We start from the raw sequence: 27,441 nt of genomic DNA on the forward strand, positions 1-27,441 counted from the left end.
TGATGTATCACATTGATTGATTTGTGAATTATAAATCAGTCCTGCAGCCCAGGAATGAAGTCCCCTTGTTCATGTGAATAATTCTTTTAATATACTGTTGAATTTGATTTGCTAGTATCTTGTTGAGAATTTTTGCATCCATGTTCATTGGGGTTATTGGCGTGTAATTCTTGTTTTTCATGGGGTCTTTATCTGGTTTGGGAATCAATGTAATGTTGGCTTCATAGAATGAGTCTGGAAGCTTTCCTTCTGTTTCTATTTTTTGTATCAGCTTGAGAAGAATAGCTATTAACTATGCTTTCAATATCTGGTAAAATTGCCCTGTGAAGCCATGTAGCCCAGGACTCTTATTTGTTGGGAGATTTTTGATAACCAGTTTAATTTCTTCACTGGTTATGGGTCTGTTCAAATTTTCTCCATTTTGTTGGCATATAATTTCTCATAGTATTCTCTAATAGTTTGTATTTCTGTGGTGTTGGTTGTGAGATCTCCTCTTTCATTTGTGATTTTATATATTTGGGTCCTCTTTCTTTTCTTTTTGAGATGTCTGGTTAGGGGTTTATCAATTTTGTTTGTTTTTTCCAAAAACCGACTCTTAGATTTATTGATCTGTTCTATTTCCTTGGACTGTATATTGTTTATTTCTGCTCTAATCTTTATTATTTCTCTAATATTTATTATTTTTCTTCTTCAGCTGGCTTTGGGCTTTCTTTGCTGCAGTGTTTCTCATTTCTTTTGCTGTTAGGATAGGTTCTGTGTTTGGGACCTTTCTTGCTTCTTGAGATAGGCCTGGATCGCAATGTATTTTCCTCTTACGACTGCCTTTGCTGCATCCCAAAGGGTTTTGGATGGTCATGTTTTCATTTTCATTTGCTTTCATGTATTTTTAAATTTCTTTTTTAATTTCCTGGTTGGCCCATTCATTCTTTAGTAGGATGTTAGTTAACCTCCATGTATTTGGAGGCTTTTAAAATTTTTTCTTGTGGTTGATTTCAAGTTTCATAGTGTTGTGATTTGAAAATATGCACAGTATGATCTCAGTCCTTTTATATTTATTGAGGGCTGTTTTGTGACCCCAGTATGTGATCTTTTTTGAGGAATGTGTACATTTGAGAAGAATGTGTATTCTGCTGGTTTTGGATGAAAAGTTCTAAATATATCTGTTAAGTTCATCTGGCCCAATGTGTCATTCACAGCCATTGTTTCCTTACTGATTTTCTGTTGCTTTTGAATGAAAATCTCTAAATATATCTGTTAAGTCCATCTGGTCCAATGTGTCATTCATAGCTATTGTTTCCTTACTGATTATCTGCCTAGATGCTCTGTCCATTGTTGTAAGTGGAGCATTAAAGTCCGCTACAATCACAGTATTGTTATCTGTATGTTCATTTATGTTTGTGATTAATTTATTTATATATTTGGGTGTGTTTCCATGTTGGGGGTGTAAACTTTTACAGTTGTTAGCTCTTCTTGATGGTTAGGCCCCCTAATTATGATATAATGTCCTTCTTCATCTTTTATTATTGTCTCTATTTTTAAATCTAGTTTGTGTGATATAAGTATGGCTTCTCGGCTTTCTTTTGACATGCACTAGCATGATAGATGGTTTTCCATCCCCTCACTTTCAATCTGCAGGTGTCCTTGCGTCTAAAATTAGTCTCTTGCAGGCAGCATACAGGTGGATCTTTTTTTTTTTTTTTTTTTTTTTTTAAATCTGTTCTGATACCTTATGTCTTTTGATTGGGGGATTTAGTAGTCCATTTACCTTCAGAGTGATTATTGTAAGTTATGGATTTGGTGTCCTGGTGTTATCTGTAGGTTTCATGTTTGTGGTGATGTCTCTGGTCTTTTGTAGTCTTTGCTGCTTTCCACTCACAGAGTCCCCCTTAGGACCTCCTGCAGGGCTGGCTTAGTGGTCATGAACTCCTTTAGTTTTTGTCTAGGAAAGTCTTTATCTCTCCTTCTATTCCAAATGACAGCTTTGCTGGATACACGATTCTTGGCTGCATATATTTCTATTCAGCACATTGAGTATCTCCTGCCACTCCCTTCTGACTTCCTAAGTTTCAGTGGACAGGTATCTTATGACCCTTATGTGTCTACCCTTATGTTTTTCCATAGCTGCTTTCAGAATTCTCTTTATCTTTGTATTTTGTAAGTTTCACTCAGATATGTCATGGTGTTGGCGTGTTTTTGTTGATTTTGAAAGGAGTCCTCAGTGCCTCCTGGACTTGGATATCTGTGTCCTTCCTTATATTAAGGAAGTTCTCTGCCATAATTTGTTCAAATAAACCTTCTTCCCCTTTCTTCTTTTGGAACGCCTGGGATAAGGATATTATTTCATTTCATTTCATTGAACCAATTAGGTCTCTAATTCTTCCCTCATAGTCTAGTAATTTCCTTTCTCTCCTTTTCTCGGCTTCATCATTTTCCATTATTTTATCGTCTATTTCACCTATTCTATGTTCTGCTTCTCTCATCCTTGCTGTCACTGCATCTAGTTTATCTTGCATCTCATTTACAGCATTTTTAAATTCATCATGACTATTTCTTAGGTCCTTGATCTCTGCAGCAATAGATTCTCTGCTATCTTCTATGCTTTTTTCAAGCCCAGCTATTAGTCTTAGGACTGTTATTCTATTTTAATGTTCACATATATTGTTTATATCTCTTTTGAGCCATTCTCCAGCTGTCATTTCTTCCTTGAATTTCTTTTGAGGAGAATTACTCCATTTCATCATTTTGGCTAGTTTTATGTGTTTTAGTAGCTTGTTCTGACTCCTGTACCTGTGAATACTACTATATTAAAATGCAGTCATACTGTCTAGAACCTGGCATGTCCAAAAGTGTTTTTGATGTGTGTTGCATGCTATCCATTGTTGCATCTTTGGTTGCTTTTTCTCACTGCTTGTTGTGGTGGATTTGACTTTCCACCAGGTGTTCTTTGATTTTTTCATTGAAGTAACCCTGGAAAAAAGGAATAAGTGGGCAGGGGAAGAAGTCTTATCCCATACAAAGAGAGAAATGACAGGGGTCGAAAAAAATACCAGGCAGAGAATCAAAGAAAGTATAAGCCTTAATCCAGAGAGAGAGGAAAATAAAGAAGAAAAAGATACAGAAAAGGTATAAAAAAATTGAGTAAAAATGCCTGATGAAGCAAACAAGCAACCAGAAAAGAGAATGAAAAAAATATATATGTATACACACACACACACACACACAGACACAAAATAAGAATTGATCAAAAATCAAATCAGGATCTCTGGGCCTGATTCCAATGGAAAGAGGTTTAAGAAATGGGGGGTGGTAGAGGGAAAAAGAAGAAAAAAGAGAAGTAAAAGAAGGAAAAAAATAATAAAAGAATTAAAAAAGAAATGGACTAATATGCAAAACATCAGGATAGTTGTCTCTTGGTGCCTGGGGGCTGTTCTGGTCTGGAGCAGAGGCCATCTGGTTTGGTTGGGGTCAGTCCTGCTCTGGTAGATAAGTAGTTACCCAGCACAGAGTGGCAGGGTTTGGTATAAGTGGGTTCTGTCCCCACTGGGGGCCACTGTGATGTTCTCTGAATCCCAGCCATGTTGGTGACGGGGCGGAAAATGGTAACACCCCAACTCTCTTCCCCAGATAGGGTGTCTCAAACCATGCTGTTCAGGCAGCCCTCACATAATAGTGCTGGCGGGCAGCTTGTCCTGCTCCACAGTCTCCTGTGCCTCCTAGGTGCTCTGCTCGGATTCAAACCTGATGTCTTAAAGGATCCTGCACCACAAAACCCAATTCTGGAATAGCGCCAGTCTGCCCAGTCAACAAAGAGCCTCTGGTTGGCGCCTGCAGGGTGTTTTGTCCTTGGAGGGGCAATAAACCCTCTTCCTACAGTACTCGAGGGAGGGGACTGCTCTTGCCCAGTGTGTCCCTGAGATCACTACAGCTCCCAGGGGCTGGCTCCCCTCCCCTCCCAGGCACATGCAAACAGCTGGCTCTGGTCCAGAGAAAGTTGCGTACCCCTGAAAACCCCTATCTTCACTTGTAAGGTTGTTTGCAAAGTAGAAACTGTCGCTCTCTATATTTTTGGTTCCCCAGACTATGGTCTGGAGATGTTTTTCTCTTGTCCAAATACAATCCCACATGTCTACAGCCTCTCCTCACTTCCTTTTGTCTCTCCACAGAAGGGGTCCCCTCCCCTCCGTACCTATGCCATCCGTTCTCCGTTTTATCTCTCCCACTTTGCAAACACGCGCTTCTGTACCACTAAGCTGTCTCTTTCCACCTGTGGGGATCCTTCTGCCCCTCAGCAGATTGATTTCCTGGGTATTCCAGATGATCTGACTTCAATTCAACTGTGTTGGAGGGATGAGGGGGAAATAATGATCCCCCTACTTTTCCACCAGCTTGATTCCTCCCAGACAAATATAATCCTGATGGACGCCACTAGACTGTTAGTTTTTCCCTGAGCAGTTTCTTTTCTTTTTATAAATTATGGTGCCTACCATAGTATTGGCACTCAGAAGTATTAACAATAACATCTGGCACTGGGTGTTTTCGTGGCATCACACACTATGGTAATTGCTTTACATGTCTTATTATCTCTCTACTTGACCACTGCAAAACTAAGAGGGTACGCACTATGTTTTTAAATTTATGGAAACTGCCATCGCATGAAAATGTACCTAACCCTAAGGCAAAGTATATTTGTGACACTCACTCATCATTCTGTTTAATGTTCCATGCATTTGAATTTTCCTTTGGAGGAAGAACTTGTAAGTCATTCTTTCCATCAAATATTATTTTCTTACTCCAAAGGAAATGATGAATTTAAACAGATAAAGCAGCCCACACCAAATGTGCCTAATATCTCCTGGGTTCTCAATACATTTGAATTATAGAAATGTGTTAATTACTGGTAGCAATATCAGAAGTTCTATCTCTAGGACTGTGAACACATAAAAAAGCCTCTGGTAATTGTAATTTTTTACTCTGAAAACTGAATGAGTGATGTTAATAAGTATTTCAGAGTGTTGGGAAACGTGAAGGAGAAAGTTTGCTAAATATTGGCATACTTTTTGTCAAATATTTTGATCTGCTTAATAAAATTGGAAAATAAGGTATGCATGTTAGCTTTTAATCAAACTCTCTAGGTCTGTACTCATTTGATAATCTCTCATATAGTATTTCCCTATATTTTGAATTTAATTTAAATAATTTGTTATATAATATCATTACATTTTTATGCCAGCTCTTATTTTGGATATTAAAATAAATACAATTAAAATATGGTCCATGTCTGTTCTTTCTAAATCCTCTGTAGGCACTGTTGAACCATATTCCTCCTTGCAGTGTGAAGTAACATGGCAGCCAGGTTTCAGTTCTCCGGAAAGGGGAGAATTTGTTCTTCACGTCAATGAAGGAAACACGATGACCCTAAAATGTGTTGCACAAGTAATGATTTCCATTGGATATGATTTTTATTTTGAAGACTCTAAATTGGTTGGGCATATATATGTGTGTATAGTTAGGTATATATATATTAGTAAAACTGATTTTCCTTGCAGTATTTTTTTAACTGAATTACCCATCCTCTTGGTACCACTTCTCTACCATAAATGAAGACTTTGCTAAAAAATGGTATTGTGTTACCAAGAATTAACTCAGAAATCCAAGACTTTGGTGCCAATGGTACTAGATTGTTATTAGAGCCTTTATAAACATAAAATAGCATGAGAGCCACTTAACAATTACTTCATTAAAAGAAAAATAGAAAAAATTGTGTTCTTGTCCTACTATAATGCCTTGTTAGAATTCTAGTAGTAATTAATAACTCAGTGTGAAATGGATCATGTAATTTACATAGTAAGGAGATATGGAAATTCTTATTTTTATAGAACATACTGCTTATAATAAAAATGAGTAAAGTTAAAACTGCAGTATGTTGATTTTAACATTCTGTGGTAGAGCCCAGAAGGCCTTAAGTTCATGCCTTGTCATCACCAAGAATCCACTTTACTTGTGTACTAAATTTTCTTTCCAATATTGGTAGTAATTTAACAAGCCAATGCTGTTTTATTACATCTCATCTCTATCTCCAGGCCATGATCATGCTCTTAAATATTTCAGCTATGAAGGAGCTCATAGCCTTAAGAGATAAGAGATTCATCCACTTTAATGATGGCATCAATCAGTAAGGTCTTTCCTCTGCTCTAGGCTTGAAATCAGCAGGACCTTACTTTTTTCCCTATGTTTAAATTACTTACTGTTCTTTAAAAAACTTTCTATTGAAGTATATAGTATACATACAGTATATATTATACATACAGAAAAGTATATTATGATTTCCATATTGTTCAGTCTTTACAGACTGATGGCACCTTTGTAACTCACACCCAGATCAACCAGATCAAGAAATAGCATATGACTAATATTCCACAAGAACCATCCTTCCCTCCCCAATTTACAGTTCCAGTCACTCCATCCCTCTCAGAGTCATCACTATCCTTACTTCTAAGGACATAGATTAATCTTTGTTGTGAGCTTTATTTAAATGTAATCAAAACATGTGTTCTCTTTTATGTCTGGCTTCTTTTGTTCATCATTAGGTTTGTGGGCTTTGTCTATTCTGAAACGTGTGGTGACAGTGTATTCATTCTCATTCCTGAATAGTATTCCATTGTGTGACTATACCATCATTTTTCTATCACACAGCTGATGGGGATTTGGATTGTTTCAGATTTATCACTACTATAATAGTGCTTCTGTTGACATTTTTATAGATGTATTTTGGTGAATATATGCACATAGTTCTTTAACTGTTGCTTTCATAACTGTGTATGACAAAGTTACTAATATAAATTTGCTCACATACCCCATGTGTATTTTTTCTAACAGATAAAAGATGAACAATTTAGTAGTTTAGGCTTTGCATTAGTAATGTCATTTATTAGTTACTTTGTGTCAGGCAGGATGCTAAATGCTATTCATGTATTTTCTAATTTAATCTTTACAACAACTCTGTAAGGCTGTATTTATGACTCAGTTGAGGGATGAGGAAATGCGGGATTAGGGTGGGTAATTAACGACGGTGAGTTCACACATGCAGTAAATGCTCTAGATGGAATTTTTATCCAGATCTCTTTGCCTCCACAGTCTTTGCTGTTACCCTTTGTTAAAATGTGTCCACTTTCCTACCCTAGGATTGCTTAAAAATAAAGTCTGAGATCTCAGAATAATGGGTTAGGTTATTTTATGATAAATTCTTGACATCCTTAAAGTTAAATGAATTGTGAAGTGTTTCTCTTAAGAAAGTAAAGATGGGGGGCGCCTGGGTGGCGCAGTCGGTTAAGCGTCCGACATCAGCCAGGTCACGATCTTGCGGTCTGTGAGTTCGAGCCCCGCGTCGGGCTCTGGGCTGATGGCTCGGAGCCTGGAGCCTGTTTCCGATTCTGTGTCTCCCTCTCTCTCTGCCCCTCCCCCATTCATGCTCTGTCTCTCTCTGTCCCAAAAATAAATAAAAAACGTTGAAAAAAAAAATTAAAAAAAAAAAAAGAAAGTAAAGATGGAGGAACATGAAGTGATTAAACAAAATGTTCATTGTCATTAATTTATGAAGTATTTAGTTGACCACTTTGTTATGTTAGCTTTGTTTATTTTTTTAATTTTTAAAATGTTTTTTTAACATTTTATTTATTTTTGAGAGAGAGAGAGAGAGAAAGAGAGAAAGAGAAGTGAGCAGGAGAGAGGCAGAGAGGGAGACACAAAATATGAAGCAGGTTCCAGGCTCTGAGCTATCAGCACAGAGCCTGACATCGGGCTAGAACCCACAAACCGTGAGATCACATCCCTAACCCGAAGTCAGACGCTTAACTGACTGAGCTACCCAGGCGCCCCTATTAGCTTTGTTTACAAATCTATTATTCCAATTTCCCAAGTCATATTCTTCAAATAATTATAAGAAAGTATTAAAACCTCCTAAGACAATAAATAATTCATCATAGATAGAGATAATAGGATGTGGTATAAAGAGCACTGAATAAGGAATTGGACTACTTGAGTTCCAGTTCCCCTTTGTTATTGTATCCTTTCCTGTGAAATAGGAGAGATAGATAATATCAGCATTTTCACAGAGTGTCCTATGATACTGTAGTTGGGGAAGTTATTTGTGCAGGGTTAAGGAGGAGTTCTGTGCCTAAGTAACTCTGAATCACAGTGAACTACCTCCTCATTCTCAGATAAGCAAAGTGTGCATTATCAACATGATAAGTGCTAAGAGAAGACTTCTAGTAAAAACGTGTCAGTATAATTTCATTTGGCACATTATTTCCTATGCTAGGGGACTCTTGAACTCTTTACTTTTGCAGAGCACATGGTAACACCCTGTACATGGTTGGATAGATGATTTCTAAGATCTCCTTCAGTGATTAATCTACATGATTCTAAGTCTCATATTTACTTCCTCCATTGAGTTGTCTTAATCCCCCTGCCTTCCTCCATTTAGCATTACGTTTTAGATCTTCCATTCTATTTTTCCTTTCTCTTAAGTACATCATAACATCTGATAACACTTCATATTCTAGAAATTTCCATGAAACTGAAAAAATTTAAGTCATTTGGTAGGGGATAAAAATATTTATTATTATTTCTATCATAACTTCTCTTTTATTATTAGGTTGGCCACACCAAGGTCGTATTTTTGGAGCCAAGGATCCTCTTCGGTAATAGCCCTCAAGGTTTAACAACTTGGAGGAAAGCGATTCTACACAATGTAGGACAAAACCATGCTTATTTCAAGGTAATGTAGAATCTTGGAATCTTGTTTGGAGCAGATCACATTATAATTTGAATTAATCTTTTGCCATGAACACTGTAGTGTTGCTTTATAAATTGGCTGATGCTAATATTAGTCTCATAATATTTCGTATGAGACTTATCTGAGTACATTTCATCTACTTTGTCCTTGTAATTTCCCACACGAAGTTTTTTCTCCTTTTTTTCCCTCCCTTAGTCTCTCTTTTTCTTCTTACCCTTCTTTTTCTTCCTGTCATTTTGTCTTATTGAAAAGATAACTTGAAAAAATAACACTTCAGAAAGTATCCATTGTTGCTATTACAACTCTATATTTAATTACATGTTTTTCCTTCTTTCTTCATTTTCACTCTATCATCAGGACTATTATGGTAGAAACTGGGACCTAGAGCAAGATCCTTCTAAAGATACTCTTTTTATACTTGTTGTTCCTGATTTGAATTACAGGGTGAGGGGTGTTTAAAGTGGTGATAGAATTTTTTTTGCTTAAAAATATATTAAGATCTCCCAGTAGAGGTTAGTGTTTGAAACTTTTCATTCAGGCTTTGTATCTACATGTCTTCTTCTGCCCAAACGAAAAGAAAAACAAACAAACAAACAAAAAAAAAAAACAAAAAAAAAAAACAGAAAAATCCAGATACCTTTATCTATTCTGTTGCTTGAAAACTACTTCTGAGGTCTATTTGCTCCTTCATTCCAAAAATACCTTAACCAATTTTCCTTTAAATTATTCTGGCTTCAAGCATGGTAGATACTTGTAAATTAGCCTCTGAGAAACCACACCATAAATCCTTTGGTAAGGTGCTTAGAACTTTTTCGAAGATCAAAATGATATCTTAGGCATTATGTTATCAAGGAGATAACAGAGAAGAGGAGGGTTATCATCTTGCTCTCCTCCCCCCCCCCCCCACCCTGTAATGTTGCTTTCAGTATTTACTGTCAGGAAAAAGACAAACTATCAAAGTAATATCTAGAATTTTGTCATCTTCTCTAACAGATATGTCTCATCCTTGTAAGTTTTGCAGTGTCTTGAAAACGTTCCAGACAATAAACTTCATCATCTTTTTTTCAATTGGATGCCACCACTACCGAAATTTCTGTTTCCTGGGTTAGGGCTACAAACCCTTCTTGAAGTGTATTTGTGTGTCTAGTGTTTGAAAACTTATTACAAAATCATCTCATGCTCTGTGCCCAGGGTCCTCTCTCTAGGTAGTAGTTTGGAAGCTTTCTTATGAAAGCTTCAGAACAGTAACTTTAAAGGGATAATGTAGCATTTCTGCAAATTTTCACTTACAGGTTTGTGACCAGAGTCTTTTGTCTACCATTAATATTGTTCCATCACAAGGAATAATTCCATTTGGGGGGCTAACTGTTCTCAATATCTCCTGTACACCAACTGTAGCAGAAAAATTTGATACAAGAGCAAAGGTATGTTTATGCATATATGTATTCATACCTTATATATGTCTATGTGGATTTGTTTGGTTGTTTTTAGATATTTATAATAGTAGGTATAATACTGTAAAATGTTGTGTTTGTTTTATTCTTAGAAAACTTGTTTTAATGATTTCTTCTAATGGGAATGGGTTTTAATGGTTTAATGGTTTATGATACTAATCAATTGGTTTTAAAATTTGTGTTATTTTTTTTAGCAGCTGAGTTACCTCTAAAAAATGCAGTTTTTAGAGGTCTGTGAAATAAGCAACTTTACCTGTATAATCTTATAGAAATGGTTAGCAGAACCTGGCAAGAGGATTTGTAGAAAATATTTTGGTGAAAGTTAGTAATGGAAATTTCTACTAAGTTGAAATGGATACCTTTCATCAGTATGAGGCATTTTTCACATGAAATTAGAATGATGTTTGGTGTCTCTAAGTTGTGCTAAGTCTTCATTAGTCATAGAGGAAAGGATGACTTTTTTACATGACATTAATTAGATATTTGATTTAACTAGATACCTTAAGAAAAATTAATCAATTTTGGAATGTTAATTCTAAGTAGCTTCAATGACTATGAATTGTAGGCAAATTCTATATGGTGTTAACATCTATATTTTATAGCATGCATAAAATGTGTACTAGTTTATATTCTTAGAGCTATTTAAATAGGAAAAGATATTACCTTGATTTTAGAGGCTTCTCTAAGTGATCACTAAACAGAACAAATAAAACATAAGACCAGTCTCTGATAAATGTTATTATAAACTCAAGGAGTGGAATACTCTTTTTTTAAAAATTTTTTTAATGTTTATTTATTTTTGAGAGAGAGAGAGAGAGAGAGAGAGAACATGAGTGGGGGAGGGGCAGAGAGAGAGGGAGACACAGAATCCAAAGCAGGCTCCAGGCTCTGAGCTGTCAGCACAGAGCCAGACGCGGGGCTCAAACTCACAAACCGTGAGGTCATGACCTAAGCTGAAGTCATACGCTTAACTGACTGAGCCACCCAGGTGCCCCAAGGAATGGAATACTCTTGATATTCAGTCTAATGATCAACTGTGTACATTTACTTACATTAGAAATGATAGGTACACTTATCAAATCAAAATGAATAGTTTTGGATATATCCTCTATTTTATCCTTAATTTCCCCTAACAGTTAATTTTTAAATAATTTGACAATATTATTAATGTGATAAACACCAAAAATTGTCCCAAATAAACCATCAAATGATTGTATCTTACTTTTAAAAAGAAGTATGTATTGAAGGGTGTTTATAAATTATATATTGTGGTATATGGTCTGAGATTTGAGCAGAATTTTTTTATATAATATTCTGGAAAACATAAAAAATAATGCCACTAAAATACAGATTTTACTAAAAGATTAATTTCTACTGTATTTTAGAAGGTTATGCTGTTTTTACAATGCTTACCTTTTTAACAAAATATAATAAGATTCATTTATTCATCCGCTCAACACATATTTCCTGGGCACAAATTTTATGTTAGTTTCTGTTGTAGATTCAGTGGATGACAAATGATGTGGAGGTGGGTAAAAAACAGCCCTGAAAAGTTGAGATTATGTATGGGGTTCATCAATGAAGAACATGTTGATTTGTAATTTCCTCTGAATCATTAAATGATGCTTTTTATGATTTTAGTCAAGTATTTTGTTTTTATAGTATATATTCTTTAAATAAAATTTGGCAGTTGTATAATATTATGAATATACTGATTTAGTTAATAAGATTAAATTGCACATAACTTTCCCCAATAATTTTGAACAAATGATAATTTGGAGTTTATTTGCCTATGTACAGTCACTGACTTTCTGTGGAAAGGGTACAATATATTCATATCATACAATATACAGAAAGTATAGTGTCACTGAGTTTCTGTGGAAAGGGTAAAATACATTCATATCTCTTTCTTAGATATATATTTAGATTTAAATCCAGACTTGTTATACTCTATTCTTATACAGGTAAGGCTTTCAGCGAATGCTGTTATTGTGCTTCTGAGATTTTGCTTAGACACTTTAATATTCAGTTAATCTACATTTCTAATTTTGTAGGAATTCATGAAACGAAATTCTTACTTCACTATCTTAATTTTCCCAGAGGCAGTTGAGTGTTCAGGTAGTCCTTTGTTCAAATTTAGCCACTGCTGTTCTGAGACATCAAGAAAAAAGCAAAATCCTCTGCCTCTCTGAGCCTCAATTTTCCTGAGTTGGAAATTAGGATATTCATATTAACGACCTCACAGGATACTGAGGAATAAAAAGGAGACAATGTATTTAGCACGATTCCTGGCCCATTTACTCAGCAATGTTTTTTAGCTACTTTCATTATTATGGTCATTGTGGATGTTAGTGTCTCGCCATGGGAAGAAGTGTTTGTACTCAGTGCCCTGTCTGTTTTAATTTTGAATAATCTCTTGAAATTAGGTAAATACAAAAGGGATATAGGGAGTGGCAATAACATCTAGTCACATGGGTAGAACTCTGTCATCAAATTCATAAGCTGTGAACTGGTCCTGCTTGTGGTGTAGGTTTTTGAGAGTTGAACATTCATTCCTCTTAGGAATAAATTCTGCATAACAAGAAATGCGATGACAACTGTCAGAATAAATCTTGTGACATTTATAATATGGTATGAGTATTTGAATTTTAAAATATTACGAAATGCCAGGTAACACTTTAGCAAGATGCGAGGAGATTTTAATGCGGTTTCTACAAAGTTTTATATTTCTCTTAAATAAGGTTGCTATTCGCCATGCAAATGTCATAGACCTTAGGATTGGTGGATCTGTTGAGATTGCTGATGTGGAAATCAACCCGGTGAGTATGTTACCTATTTGTGGAACTGGTTTATAAGTGTGGTGACTTGTATTTTGTGTCCCTAGTCAACCCATTTATGTTTAAAAATATTTTATTATATAATACTTTGGCACATCGAAATTTATATATGTAATATAAGTGATGAAGCAGAATATGAAATGAAGGTTTAATTATTTACCACTGAACGAGGTGGCTGGGTGGCTAGACACAGAATCTGAAGCAGACTCCAGGCTCTGAGCTGCCAGCACAGAGCCTGACGCGGGGCTCGAACTCTCAGACCGAGAGATCGTGACCTGAGCTAAAGTTGGATGCTCAACCAGCTGAGCCACCCAGGCGCCCCTGGCTCGTTCATTTTTGAGCTTTGTAACAAACATGTGCTGTGTGTAGTCTTTGGTGAGTTACTTTTAACTGACTATTATATTTGCAAAGTTTATCTAAATTGTGTGTAGCTGTATTTTTTTCCTTCTCACTTCTGCTTAGTAGTCCGTTATGTTGTAGTAGACCTGTTGTAATTTGTAGATCCCTTCTGCTGTCCATTCAATGAAGTGTTTCTGTTTTCTGGTTACTACAAACATGACAGCTGGGAACATTTGTGTACATATCTTACAAGGTACAAATGCCAGTGTTTCTCTGGGAGTGGAGTTGCTGAGTCGCAGAATATGTGCATTTTTGGCTTCACAAGATAGTTTCCATATTTTCTTCTCAAGTTTCCAATACCCCACATCCTTTTTTTCCATAAGTTGTATTGTAAGACTTCATGTTTATCTATCTATTAAGTATAAAATGATATCTCACTGTGGTCTTGATTTGCATTTTCTGAACTATAGTTGTATATATGTATGTATGTATTTTTAATGTTTATTTATTTTTGAGAGAGAGAGTGTGCAGGGATGGAGGAAGGGCAGAAAGAGGGAGACACGGAACTCGATGCGAGCGACAGGCTCCACACAGTCAGTACAGAGCCTCGTGTGGGGCTCGAACTCACGAACTGTGAGATCATGACCTGAGCTGAAGTCGGATGCTTAACTGACTGAGCCATCCAGGCACCCCTAGTTGTATTTATTTTTTAAATCATTGCTCTGTGCCCTGCTAAAACTTTGTCCTACAATTGACAGAGTACATACACACACATACTTTTTTTTTTTTTTTTTCCTGGCAAGTCTCTCAGGAATTAAGTCTGGTCTCATCTACCCAAAAAATTTAACTCTGATCCTTCAAAGCAGGCTCATATGCCCCTCCATTGTGGAATTTATAACATGTTACAAACATCTTAAACTCTGGGAACATCTTCATCATAGCATTTGTCATATTATTTTGAGGTCATCTGCACATCTGTTTTTGTCTCCCACTAGTACTGCAGCACCTGACACCATTCTGGTGCTGAATTAAATTGAGCAGATCTTGATGAGGCTGCCAGTGCCTCCAGTAGGGCCTCATTTCTATTCTGTACTTTAATGGCATCACCACAATTCTAGTGTCTTGCTTTAAGTTATAATTTTCTTTTATTTAACTAATTTTTTTTAATGTTTGTGTATTTTTGAGAGAGAGAGAGAGAGAGAGAGAGAGAGAGACACAGAATCTGAAGCAGGCTCCACGCTCTGAGCTGTTAGTGCAGAGCCTTAGGTGGGGGCTTGAACTCAAGGACCGCGAGATGATGACCTGAGCCGAAGTCAGACACTTAACTGACTGAGCCACCCAGGTGCCCCATTGAGTTATAATTTTCTAACCTTTATTTTATTTGGTGTTGAAGACATGATAAGTCTACATCAATTGGCAAATACTAGGCTGGCTTGTCCAAGACTGTGGTGATTCTTCGAGACTAAACCCTTAGTATCTAGAGTGCTTTTTTCCATTGCTATAGTGTTTCTCCTTGAACAATATTAGAAGTGTATGGAGACTTTTACTATTTAATGTCCACACCCTAAAGGAATTTGTGGCATGCTTTGCATGTTATGGTACAATCGAGTAATTTTTTAAGACTTGATATTAATATATATCAATATTCTTTAATATGTTGAATTTTAAGCATAGCTGCCTAGCTGCCTTTTAAAAATAATATTCTGGCATCACCAGATATTATCAGTAATACATGTATTTATTTTTATTTTTTAAAATATTTTTAAAGTTTATTTATATTTGAGAGTGAGTGAGCAGGGGAGGGGCAGAGAGAGAGGGAAAGAGAGAGTCCCAAGCAGGGTACACGCTCTCAGCACAAAGCCCAACGTGGGGCTCAGACTCACAAACCATGAGATCATGTCCTGAGCTGAAATCCAGAGATGGACATTTAACTGACTAAGCCATCCAGGCACCTTTGTCAGTAATACATTTAATAACTGTATGGCATGGAATATGTATCTTAAAAACAATTATGAAATTTTATCCAAATGAACATATGGACAAGACCAGCATGGCAAAAGAGGAGTGATTTTTGTGCGTATACAAAGCATCAGACTTTTATGACCCATATTGGATTTTACAGATTTCACCTGTAGAACTAGGTTGACATTATAAGTGAGACAGATAGTAGCCATTTGACCGTAATGCAATATTTTCCTCAACATTTCTCTCTAATGTTATGTATAATTCTTTTACTTAGAAACTGTAAGGCTAAAATGTAGTAATTCTGCCAAAAGAGGAATCCTACAGAATTTTGTGATGTCAGCACATGCTTGGCACGTCTGCTGAAGTTAAGATACATTCAATGGCACAAAAACAGACACTCAGATCAGTGGAACAGAATAGAGAACCCAGAAATGGACCCACAAACGTATGGCCAACTAATCTTTGACAAAACATGAAAGAATATACAATGGAATAAAGACAGTCTCTTCAGCAGGTGGTGCTGGGAAAACTGGACAGCGACATGCAGAAGAATGAAGCTGGACCACTTTCTTACACCATACACAAAAATAAATTCAAAATGGATGAAAGACCTCAATGTAAGACAGGAAGCCATCAAAATCTTCGAGGAGGAAGCAGGCAAAAACCTCTTTGACCTTGGTTTCAGCAACTTCTTACTCAACACGTCTCTGGAGGCAAGGGAAACAAAAGCAAAAATGAACTATTGGCACCTCATCAAAATGAAAATCTTCTGCACAGCGAAGGAAACAATCAGCAAAACTAAAAGGCAACCAATGGAATGGGAGAAGATATTTGCAAATGACATAACAGATAAAGGGTTAGTATCTAAAATCTATAAAGAACTTATCAAACTCAACACCTAAAAAACAAATAAACCAGTGAAGAAATGGGCAAAAGACATGAGTAGACACTCCTCCACAAAAGACATCTAGATGGCCAACCGACACATGAAAAAATGCTCAACATCACTCATCATCAGGGAAATACAAATCAAAACCACAATGAGATACCACCTCCCACCTGTGAGAATGGCTAACATGAACAACTCAGGCAACAGTCGATGTGGTCGAGGATGCGGAGAAAGAGGATCTCTTTTGCACTGCTGGTGGGAATGCAAACTCGTGCAGCCACTCTGGAAAACAGTATGGAGGTTCCTCCAAAAATTAAAAGTAGAACTACCCTATGACCCAGCAATTGCACTACTAGGTATTTATCCAAGGGATACAGGTATGCTGTTTTGAAGGGACACATGAACTCCCATGTTTATAGCAGCACTATCAACAATAGGCAAAGTATGGAAAGAGCCCAAATGTCCATCGATGGATGGATGGATAAAGAAGAAGTGGTATATGTATACAATGGAGTATTACTCATCAATCAAAAAGAATGAAATCTTGCCATTTACAACTACATGGATGGAGCTAGAGGGTATTATGCTAAGCAAAATTAGAGAAAGACAAATATTATATGACTTCACTCATATGAAGACTTTAAGATACAAAACAGATTAACATAAAGGAAGCAGGGGCGCCTGGATGGCTCAGTCGGTTGGGCATCAACTTTGGCTCAGGTCATGATTCACAGTTCGTGAGTTCGAGCCCCGCATCGGGCTCTGTGCTGACAGCTTGGAGCCTGGAGCCTGTTTCGCATTCTGTCTCTCTCTCTCTGCCCTTCCCCTGCTCGCATTCTGTCTCTCTCTCTCTAAAATAAATAAAAACATTAAAAAAATTAAAAAACGAAAAACAAAAAGTAGCTGCATCTTAAACTCACCAAGTTGTGCACATGAAAAAAACAAAACATTCAATAAACATGATTTACATATATTTAAGCTAGGTTTCAGGTACTAGAAATATAAAAATGAATCAGGCCTAAGGTCCACTAGGAGAGACAGATCTGTAAACAAATAACCAGTCTTTATGATGTAATGGTAAGTAAATATAAGGAAGAGAAGTAGTTCTGAGAACAGCATAATAAATTTTGGTTTATCTAACTGGGATTTGAAGGATACATAATATTTTATCAGGCAATTTCAAGTTAGAGAAAAGCCTTCTTAACAGAAGGGACACATTGATAAAGACACAGAGGGTGAAGCATCAGGTATTGGTTGGAAATGACAGGTCATATAGCTTGCTGAAGTATGAAGTCATGGGGTAAGAGTGGAGCTAGGTGAGGCAGGGGAAGGTCAAGATGAGCTTTATGAGCCCTGCTAACAAATTTGGACTTTGTGTGGAAATTGAAGGAGAATCATCACATTTTAAGATAGGAAGTGATATGATCAGATTTACGGTTAGTTTAATTTGTGACTTAGTTGTGGAGGGGAGAATTGGAGAAAGTTCAGGTCAGAAATGAAATGAAAAGTGATGAGTTACTAACTTCATACAATTATGTTAGGGATAAGAGGTGAAGGAGGCAGAATGAACAGGATTTGGTAACTGATTACATATAGGAGGTAGGGGGAAGGAAGGAAAATGTGACCAATTTTTATAGCATACTGTAGTTAATGTCCTTGATAAGAAATAACAGTGTAAAGTTTTTATCAAGGTGTAACTAACATATAACATTATCTTAGTTTTAGGAGTACCACATAATGATCTGATATTTGTATGTGTTGCAAAAATGATCACCATAATAAATCCAGTTAATGTATTTCACCAAGCATAGTTAAATTCTTTTTCTTGTGATGAGAACTTTAAGAGTCTTAAAGTATAATTTTTGGTTTACATTATTTTCATAGAATATTCCTCTGCTTTCTAATTCTTTCTCTTTTTTAAATTTTAGGGCGTATTTAACTTCAGTGGTACCTATGTTGGCGCTACTCAGATTATTCCATTTATAATAAAAAACAAAGGTATAACACGTGCCAGAGTGGAATTTAATCTACAAGACTTTGAATGTTTTTCTCTGGACTTCCAACGTAAATTAGGTATATTTTTTATACTATATTAATACTCTTTTAAACAGTTTTAAGTTGCTTTAAGGTACGATTTTGAAAAATACTGTAAGTCAAGGGCAATTGTTCTTAAATGTTTTTAATTACTCAGTGCATGCTTTTCTTATGGGTTATACTCTATAACTCATCTTGGTTTTATTTCTGGAAACATACCAATATTAATATAAGAATATTTTGCTAATGCATGACATATAACTATGCTTATGAGTTGATTTAATATAGTTAGTTAAGACTGTTATGTCTAAGTATATATTATAAATGAAAATGAAATTATTAATTGCTAATTTTAATTGCCCAAGAATTTCAGGTAAATGTCTGTGGAGAGCTGTTTACTCATGTATTAAGTATCTTTATGTCACATTAAGTTTAAAAGATAGGCACTTCTTTTTTTTTTTAAGTTTTTAATGTATTTATTTGGGAAGAGAGAGCACAAGCAGGGGAGCGGCAGAGAGAGAGGGAGAGAGAAAATCCTAAGCAGGCTCCAAGCTGTCAGCGCAGAGCCCAATGCGGGGCTTGATCTCACAAACCGTGAGATCATGACCTGAACTGCAGTCAAGAGTTGGACACTAACTGACTGAGCCACCCATGTGCTCCAAAAGATAGGTGCTTCTATAAAGACATTTCATTTGTTTACTCCAGCGGTTGGTACAGTAAGGCCTGTGGCTAAATCTGGCCTGAAATGTGTTTTTATACATAAAGTTTTATTGGAGTACAGACCCACTCATTTGCTTGCATATTATTTATGGCTCCTTGCATATTATAATGGCAGAGTTGAACAGTTGTGATGGAAACCATATGGCTTGAAAAGCCTACAGTATTTAGTGTCTGGACCCTTACAGAAAAATCTTGCCAACCATTGGTTTGGTCATTTCTTCTTCCATAAATATTTGTTGAATACCAATTATAGGCTAGATACTAGACTTTGAGTCTTTAAAGAAAAGAAATTTTCTATGTTCTTAAGAAGTGAACAGTAAGTTTATCAGTCAGGGTCTCAGTAGTCAACAGATCACTCATTCAAAGGGTTTAACTGAAGAGAATTTAAGGAAGGAATTTATCTATGGAGGTGGGAGTTGGGTTAAAAGAAATCAATAAGGGGGGACACCCGTGTGGCTCAGGTCATGATCTCACGGTACATGGGTTTGAGCCTGACCTCTCGGATTCTGCACCCTGCTTTGGGTTCTTTCCCTCTCTCTCTCTCTGCTCCTCCCCCACTTGTGCAATCTCTCACTCTCCCAAAAATAAATAAACTTAAAAAATCAACAAGGGATGGAAGCTACTACTACCTCCACACCTGAAGGAGTAAGAGGAGGCAAGATATTACTGGAGCCTCATGATCAGTGAAACTATGAAAGAGGGACCAACTGATAAGAGCTTTAGCTGTAATGGAGTGCAGTGATTGCCAGAACGGTGGCCAACGCAGTAAAGACATGAGAGCATAAATACCCCCTACCTTCTGACATCCCACTGCTATGTCTCCCTGTGGTTGAACGGAATCAGAGGCAGAAGAACAACGGGGTCTAGCTGAATCGACCTGTAGAATTCAGGACAGAGCAGTACAGAGCAAGATGGCTATTGAATCTAAGTGATAAATGAAGACCACCTGTAACAGGACAGCTGGACAGAAAATCAGGTTATTACCATATAGCATGGCAGATGCTATAAGACAAGGCAGTACATGATGCTAAGGGAGCATATGTCAGGAAAACTCGTTGAGAATCAGTTGTAAGGAAAGATTTCTTGGAGAAGCTGATGCCTAATCTGAGTCTTGAAGAATGAGGAGGAGATACACAAGAAAAGGAGATATGTGAACGAGTGTAAGCAAAGGCCTAGAAATGAGTTAATATGGCAAGTAGTTCAGGATGTGTACAGCATGGAGGAACTGGACTGCACAGGCAAGTGAGACCCAGGTTACTAAGGATCTTTTCTGGACTTTTATCCTCGAGGTTAGGCAGCACCATTAAAGGATATATTATCCAGGCAGTGGTGTGATTTAGGCTCACATTTTGCTAATTTTTCTTTTGAAGCCAAGTTGAGAATGGGCTGGGGGAACATGTGGGAATGAGAAGGGCAAGACCAGAGGGAGATTAGCGAGGGATTGTGGCCCTACATGTGAGAACTGATGAAAGCCTGAACACAGGCAGTGGTGCTGGAGATGGGAAGGAAGGGAGTGCCACGGTCCTGAGATATTACAAGTACTCTGACTTGGTTACCATGTGGACACAGGTATTAGGGAAGAGGAGCAAGGCTCCAGTGTTTCCCGGCTTTTGGTTGTAAGAGGTAGGTGACTGGAAGTACACTTCATATCTGATGTAATATAGAAGGAGGATCAGGTTTAGGTGAGTATGCTGTGTGAGGACACTGTGCCCTAGCTCAGGAATGATTACAGTAGGCAGTTGGAAATACATATGAAGTCTATATTTTTTTTTTCAGTCTCAATATTGTGACTTCAGTTGCTTAACACTTTACCCTTGCCCTCTGCCTCATATACTCTCATGCACCTTGTTCAATGGATCACGGACCCTTCTCTCTTCTGTAAAGCTAGCCTGCAGAGGGCATTTGTTTCTATACTTTGGCCTTAGCCCTGGGTCAAGCCTCCCTTCTAGGCCACTGCTTTATCTTTTCCAATTTTCCCTTGCCTCCAAGCTTTTCTCCTCATACCTTTTTCAGAGAGTGGTCTCCTTAAAGCAAGGATCTTATCACATCTGTCCTCTGCTCACGGAGTTTTGCTGGGGGGCACCTGGGTGGCTCAGTTGGCTAAGCATCTGACTCTTGATTTGTGCTCAGGTCATAGTCTCACAGTTTGTGAGATTGAGCCCCGCGTCAGGGTATCACAGCATGGAAACTTCTTGAGATTCATTCTCTCTCTCTCTCTCTCTCTCTCTCTCTCTCTCTCTCTGCCCCTCCTCTGCTGGCGTGCATGTTTTCTCTCTCAAAATAAGTAAATGGACATTAAAAAAAAAAGTTTTGCTGGCTTCCTGTTACCAATAGCAGTGATTCTTAGCAGCAGGCTGCTGACACAGTCTAGGAGTACTTCCCTTGATCTTAATAATTATTAACAATTTACAATAAAATTTATACTTAAAGTGTTCTGAAAAATGTATGCTGTTATTATTATTTGACCACATAACTACCCTTCTGCAACAAATTAGACTTGGTTTTTCTCATGGTCATTTCACAATTATTGGATAGAGGACTTAAGGGAGAGGAAGTGTTGAGAGCCATTTAGGTAGGACTGCACCTTGTCTTTCCAGTCATCTTTCCCCTTGTAGGTTCCAGCCTCTCTCTCTCTCTCTCTCTCTCTCTCTCTCTCTGCTGTAGCCAGACTGTGTTCCACATTTCCTTCCAGTGGCCCTGGGTTCCCTTCTCCTAGGATGCTTCTTCTTCTGTTCCTGGTGCCTGTGATCCCACCACTTTTATAAATTAGCTTCAGCCTTACAAGTCCCTAGGAGTCATTAACCCCATCCCCATCCCTGTCCAGTTGGTTGAAATAATTTTTTTAATCTTTACTCACTTAGGACATTGTGTAAGTCTCATTATAGTACTAACAATTTCTGTTTTGTATCAAAAAGAGCTGTGTACCTGTTTGACTCCCCTACCACACTGTGAGTTCTTTGAGGTCAAGGACTATGTTTGTAAGTTTTCTTTTCTACTAGACTTACCCAATATGGTGCTGTGTACATTATAGGCACTTAAGAGGTACTTTTTGAAGCTGTCTTGCATTATTGCATTTCATAAACTATATGTTAATAAATATTACAATGATATTTATGAAAATTTATTTTTATTGTATATATTCCTAATGTATTTATGAATATTTATTCCTCTGTTTTTATTATATTTTCTGTCTTCTAGATATATACTCATTCTAGGTGGGTACTCTCTCCTGTATAATATGTATATCTTTTCCCACATTACAAACAGTGCTCGTGTTAATACACACTTCATGGGCTTTTGAGTCATCTAATGGTTTTTACGTTATACATCAAAGTGAGTGAAATTGAATAAGTTGAAGGAGAGTGCAGTCAGTGAGTTATCGAAGTTCTTTTCCTGACAGGTGATTGAAATAATTACCATTCCTTGGGTTAATCAGAAAACTCTAGGGAGAAAAAAGGATTTTTAGAATTGTTTAGTGAGGACAGAGGTTCTACTGTAACAAACATTTGATCTTTCAGGAACTTCTTTTAGAAATTTATTTAAGTGGTTTTAATTATTGACCCTGAAGTTTGCATTATTATTTGACAGTTGTTTCTTTATCTTCACCTAATGCTTTCGTATCTAGAGTGATTCCATTTTGTCAAAGAGTGACCTTGTATAAAATTCTGCTTTTCTTCTTTGTGGACCCTTGGAGCCATCAGGAGGAGGTCTGGGTCTTCGCTGCTCTGTCTTTGCTGGAGAATGAGACCCTCACTTTCTTGGATCTACGATTCGGTCCATTACCTGACTTTGACCTTCATTCCTTTCTACATTCATCTGAATATCACTGTGATACGCTGCTTCGACTTTGGAGGTTTTTAAAACTGGGTTTACCGTCCATTTGCTGATTAAATATGTTTGTTCCATTTTTGAATGTCAGTTTGGCTGATTAGAACCATGGTATTAGGAGCAATTTTTTAACCAACAGCAAGTTTATGAAGCCCTGCACAGATACTTTAGCAACCGCTTTTTGATTGTTATAGACATGCCTATGAGGTTTCTCAAAGTTTGATTTTCCACATTTAACAGTGGTATTATAGATATGTATCTGACTTAAAAAAAATGTTCTTTTTTATGTCTTTTAGGGCATTTCACAGACCCTGCATTTCCTGACATATATTCTCTGGAGGTAGAGGAAGGGACATCTCTGGAATGTGGCATAGCATTTTCTCCCAAAGAAGTATGTTCAGCTTTCTATTACTCATTTTACTGGGGAGTAGTGGAATTAGATAATCCTAACTCAGAAGCTCTCAAAGGTCATCTAAGCTCTTTTTGTGGTGGGTCTTTTTCTTACTTGTAAACATGCCTTGGTATACCTTTTAATTCGGTAAAATAATTACTAGAGCTGTCTGGCTCATGCTTCCAGAGTCTCATGAGGTACAGAAAACACATACAAGGAACCTAGGGTCTCAGTTACGTTCTTTACAAAGTTCAGTATATGGCATGTTATGAAGGAAAGTTGAGGCTAACTCCAAAATCACTTATATTTGAGCTAGCATGTGCTTTGTACTTACAATTAAATGTACTTACATTTAAATGTTTAATGCTTTTAGAATCACTACTTGAAATTACCAAAGATGTGCTGTGAGGATTTAAGAGGGGTTCCTATGATTCTGGTTCTTTTTATAGTATCCCTTGATGTTTAGTAATTTCAAAACAACAAACAAAATCAAAGAAAACACCTTTCCTGGAATATGCCCAGGAACAAGGGGTACCACTGGCAAAATTTCAGGAGCCATTTCTCATATATTTTTACTTCAGAAGTTTTGCAACAAAAGTGCCAGGAGAGAGCTTCTTGCTACTCTCAATGTGAGAAGTCATGTCGATGGGGTTCTTGAGCACATGGCTAAGAATTGTTAAGACATCTTTGGTACAAAAAGGTGATTTTATTAAAGCACGGGGACAGGAACCGTGGGCAGAAAGAGCTGCACTGGGGTTGTGAGGAGTGACCGATGATAGACTTTTAAGTTAGTATGGGTTAGGGATAGTATAAGTTTCTAGGGAATTTGAAAGCAAGGCTTTCAGGACCTTGAGGGGCTAGCTACTGTTACGATAAGGTTACTTTTAATCTTTAATAAAACAAAAACTTCCTTAATGTCAAAACACTTTTTATTCCAGCATGACTAGCATGATGCCTTGTACCCAACAGGTATAAAATAGAAAGAACTAAGCAAAAATAATAACACAGTTAGAAAGTGTGTTGAATGCAAAGTACTATCTTTAATGGTCCATTTTTTAAAAAATGTTTATTTCTGAGAGAAAGAGAGCAAGTGGGGGAGGTGCAGAGAGGGGGGATGAGGATCTGAAGCAGGCTCTGTGCTGACAGCAGAGAGCCCTATGCAGGGCTCGAACTCGCAGACTGTGAGGTCATGACCTGAGCCTAAGTCAGACACTCAGCTGACTGAGCCACCCAGGTTAGGTGCGCCTAATGATCCATTCTTAGTAATGTCACTGAAGTACGGTTTCCTGAGATTGAAGTCATATTTTAAGAACAATGATGGCTGTCATGTAGCTTTCAGGAGGAAAAAGAAAAGAAAATGTGAAGACATGGTTAGATTCAAGAAAATGCTAGAGATTAATTTTGCTTTTTTTTTTTAATGTTTATTTATTTTTGAGAGGAAAACAGAGCACAAGCGGGGGAGGGGCAGAGAGAGAGGGAGACAGAGAATCTGAAGCAGGCTCCAGCCTCCTAGTTGTCAGCACAGAGCCTGAAGCGGGGCTGGAACTCATGAATCCTGAGTTCATGATCTGAGCCGAAGTCAGACCCTTAACTGACTGAGCCACCCAGGAGCCCCTAATTTTGCTTTTTTAAGTAGAGTACGTTAGTTGGGATATTTTTTGTAGGTTTTGTGCACATGTGATTCACATGGAATGATATTATCTACAGAGTTCACTCTTGTATCTTTTCTAGTTTTAGGCAAGCGTAGTGAATGAGGTAGCAAAAGCTACTTTTCTGACATTAGAGAAAATGAAATTTTTCATCTTAAACACAACATTAAGTATACTCAGATGCATACTATACTATATTTGATTTCCATAGGTTTGGTAAAGTAATTATTCATCTACATTAATGAACAGTGATATTTAGATAGTTTTACTTTTTTGGAAGAAAATTTTTTTATTTTTTAAAATTGAAGTATAATTAACATACAGTTTTATATTAATTTCAGGTGTACGGTATAATGATTTGATAATTCTATATATTACTCAGTGCTCATCATGATAAGTGTACTCTTAATCCCCATCACCTATCCCCCCACCCACCTACACTCTGGCAACTGCCAGTTTGTTCTCTAGATAGCTACTTTAAAAAAAGGTTTTTGTTGTTGTTTATTTTTGAGAGAGATAGAGTGCAAGCAGAGGACGGGCAGAAAGAGATGGAGACACAGAATCCGAAGCAGGCTGTAGCTTCCGAGCTGTCAGCACAGAGCTTGACACAGGGCTTGAACCCATGAACCATGAGATCATGACCTGAGCCAAAGTTGGATGCTTAACTGAGCCATCAAGGTGCCTCTCTAGATAGGTACTTTTTAGCAAGGTTATCAAGAGGAGAGAGACCATCTTTTCTTCATTTGAAAATTATCTTGCAAATACTTTTCTTTGGCCTACTTTAGGCTATTAGAAAATAACAAAGTATAAATATTATTTAGATTTTTATCTTTTCAGCAGAGGACTTTGAAGTTCATGAAATATTGTCAAGGTATTTCTAATTTGTCTTTCTAATTCAGACAAAAAGCACAATTAACAAGTGATTTGAAGAGATTCAGAAGATGTTTATCTTTCTCATTTTTAGAGTATTCTAATATCTACTCAACTCTCATATACACTAACCTTTTGCAAGTTTTGCCAGCATCAACTTATATTTTAATCTGGTGTGCCAATGATATTCTCTTCCTGTTTATTAAAGTTTACTGTCAAAGTTAAATGGGAAGTTTAGAAGAGTGGAGAGAAAAAAATAAACAATAAATAAATCCTATTACTTAACAATGACCTCTGATTATATTTAGAGCTCTGTTTTTCTTCCTTTTCCTGTGTCTATATTTTTGTATTTCTACATCTATAATTAGAATGAAATAATACAGCTCAATACTTTTTGAGCTGTTTGTTATATTTTTAAAGTTTATTTTTTAAGAGAGGGCGAGCATGTACAAGTAGGGGAGGGGCAGAGAGAAGGAGAGAGAATCCCAAGCAGGCTCTGTGCCATCAGTGCAGAGGCTGATGTGGGCTTGAACTCACCAACTGTGAGATCATGACCTGAGCTGAGATCAGGAGTTGGGTGCTTAACTGACTTCACCACACAGCCACCCCTCTTTATGAACTATTTATAATCTGTATTTTTTACTCAGTGTATCAATTAAAATGTTATGGATAGCTTTTTGTGTCATTAAGTGTTCTAAATACAATTTCGGTTTTTAGGGATGATCTATCCTAATATTTAACGGCTATGTCATGGTATAGTCACTTAACTAATCCTTCTTACTCTACCCTTAAGATTTTTTCCATTGTTTGGCTTTATGAATGATACTGTAGAAAACATCCTTGTAGAGAAATGTTTGCTTTCACATTATTTATTTTGATTATATCTTTCCAGAAGAAGAATAGGTGGGTCAAACCCCATGTACATATTTTAGGCTGTTGATATGTATTGCCAAGTTGATCTCCAAAAAAGGTTATACCAAGTTATATTAAACCATAGTAACAGTGTAAATGTTGCTCTTTGTCTTTATTTGCACAACTAGGTTGCATCAATTATATATGCATGTACATATAGTATTTTACCAATCTGATAGGTGAAAGATCATTTTAAATGGCATTTCTTGGATTCTTCGCATATAACAAACCCCCCTAACACAGTATAGTGATTTATTTGCTAACAGTTTGGCCTGGTTGATACTGTTAAAATTGTTTTAGCTCTCTGGTGGGATAAGTGGCCTCTATTCTTTTCTTTTTAAAATATTATTGGCTATTTTTCACTTTTATTTTTCCTGATAAACTTTGGAATCATTTTCTCAAGTTTATAGCTACAAGTTGTATAGGAATTTTGATATGTGTTGCATTAAATTAATAAAAAAATTACAGGGACGTCTGGGTGGCTCAGTCAGTTAAGCATCCAACTCTTGATTTCGGTTCAGGTCATGAGCTCATGGTTCCTGAGATGGAGCCCTGCACTGGGCTCTGTGCTGACAGAGTGGAGTTTGCTGGGGATTCTCTCTCCCCCTCTCTCTCTGTCCCTTCCCCGCTTGTGTGTGCACACAGGCACGTGTGCACTCTCAAAATAAATAAACTTAAAAAAAATTACAAGGAAGTGATGTCTGTATAAAATTGAGCTTCCTATTCAGAAATAAGATAAGCCTTTTTATGAAAGTGTTT

At 36.9% G+C, this 27,441-nt stretch overlaps 1 protein-coding gene across 1 annotated transcript in view; it reads left to right on the top strand.

The window, feature by feature from the left end:
* CFAP47 (cilia and flagella associated protein 47) overlaps positions 1-27,441 on the top strand; it is a 544,467-nt gene that overhangs the window by 68,572 nt on the left and 448,454 nt on the right. The window contains exons 16-21 of the mRNA XM_047075775.1: positions 5,303-5,433; positions 8,654-8,776; positions 10,087-10,218; positions 12,990-13,067; positions 18,207-18,351; positions 23,157-23,251. Coding sequence (XP_046931731.1) covers positions 5,303-5,433; positions 8,654-8,776; positions 10,087-10,218; positions 12,990-13,067; positions 18,207-18,351; positions 23,157-23,251 — 704 coding nt within the window. The remainder of the gene's footprint in view (positions 1-5,302; positions 5,434-8,653; positions 8,777-10,086; positions 10,219-12,989; positions 13,068-18,206; positions 18,352-23,156; positions 23,252-27,441) is intronic.

The sequence above is a fragment of the Lynx rufus genome, unplaced genomic scaffold, assembly GCF_022079265.1.
Source record: "Lynx rufus isolate CCGP_SWC_20201006 ecotype Redwood Valley unplaced genomic scaffold, mLynRuf1.p SCAF_14, whole genome shotgun sequence".
NCBI classification, from domain to species: Eukaryota; Metazoa; Chordata; class Mammalia; order Carnivora; family Felidae; genus Lynx; species Lynx rufus.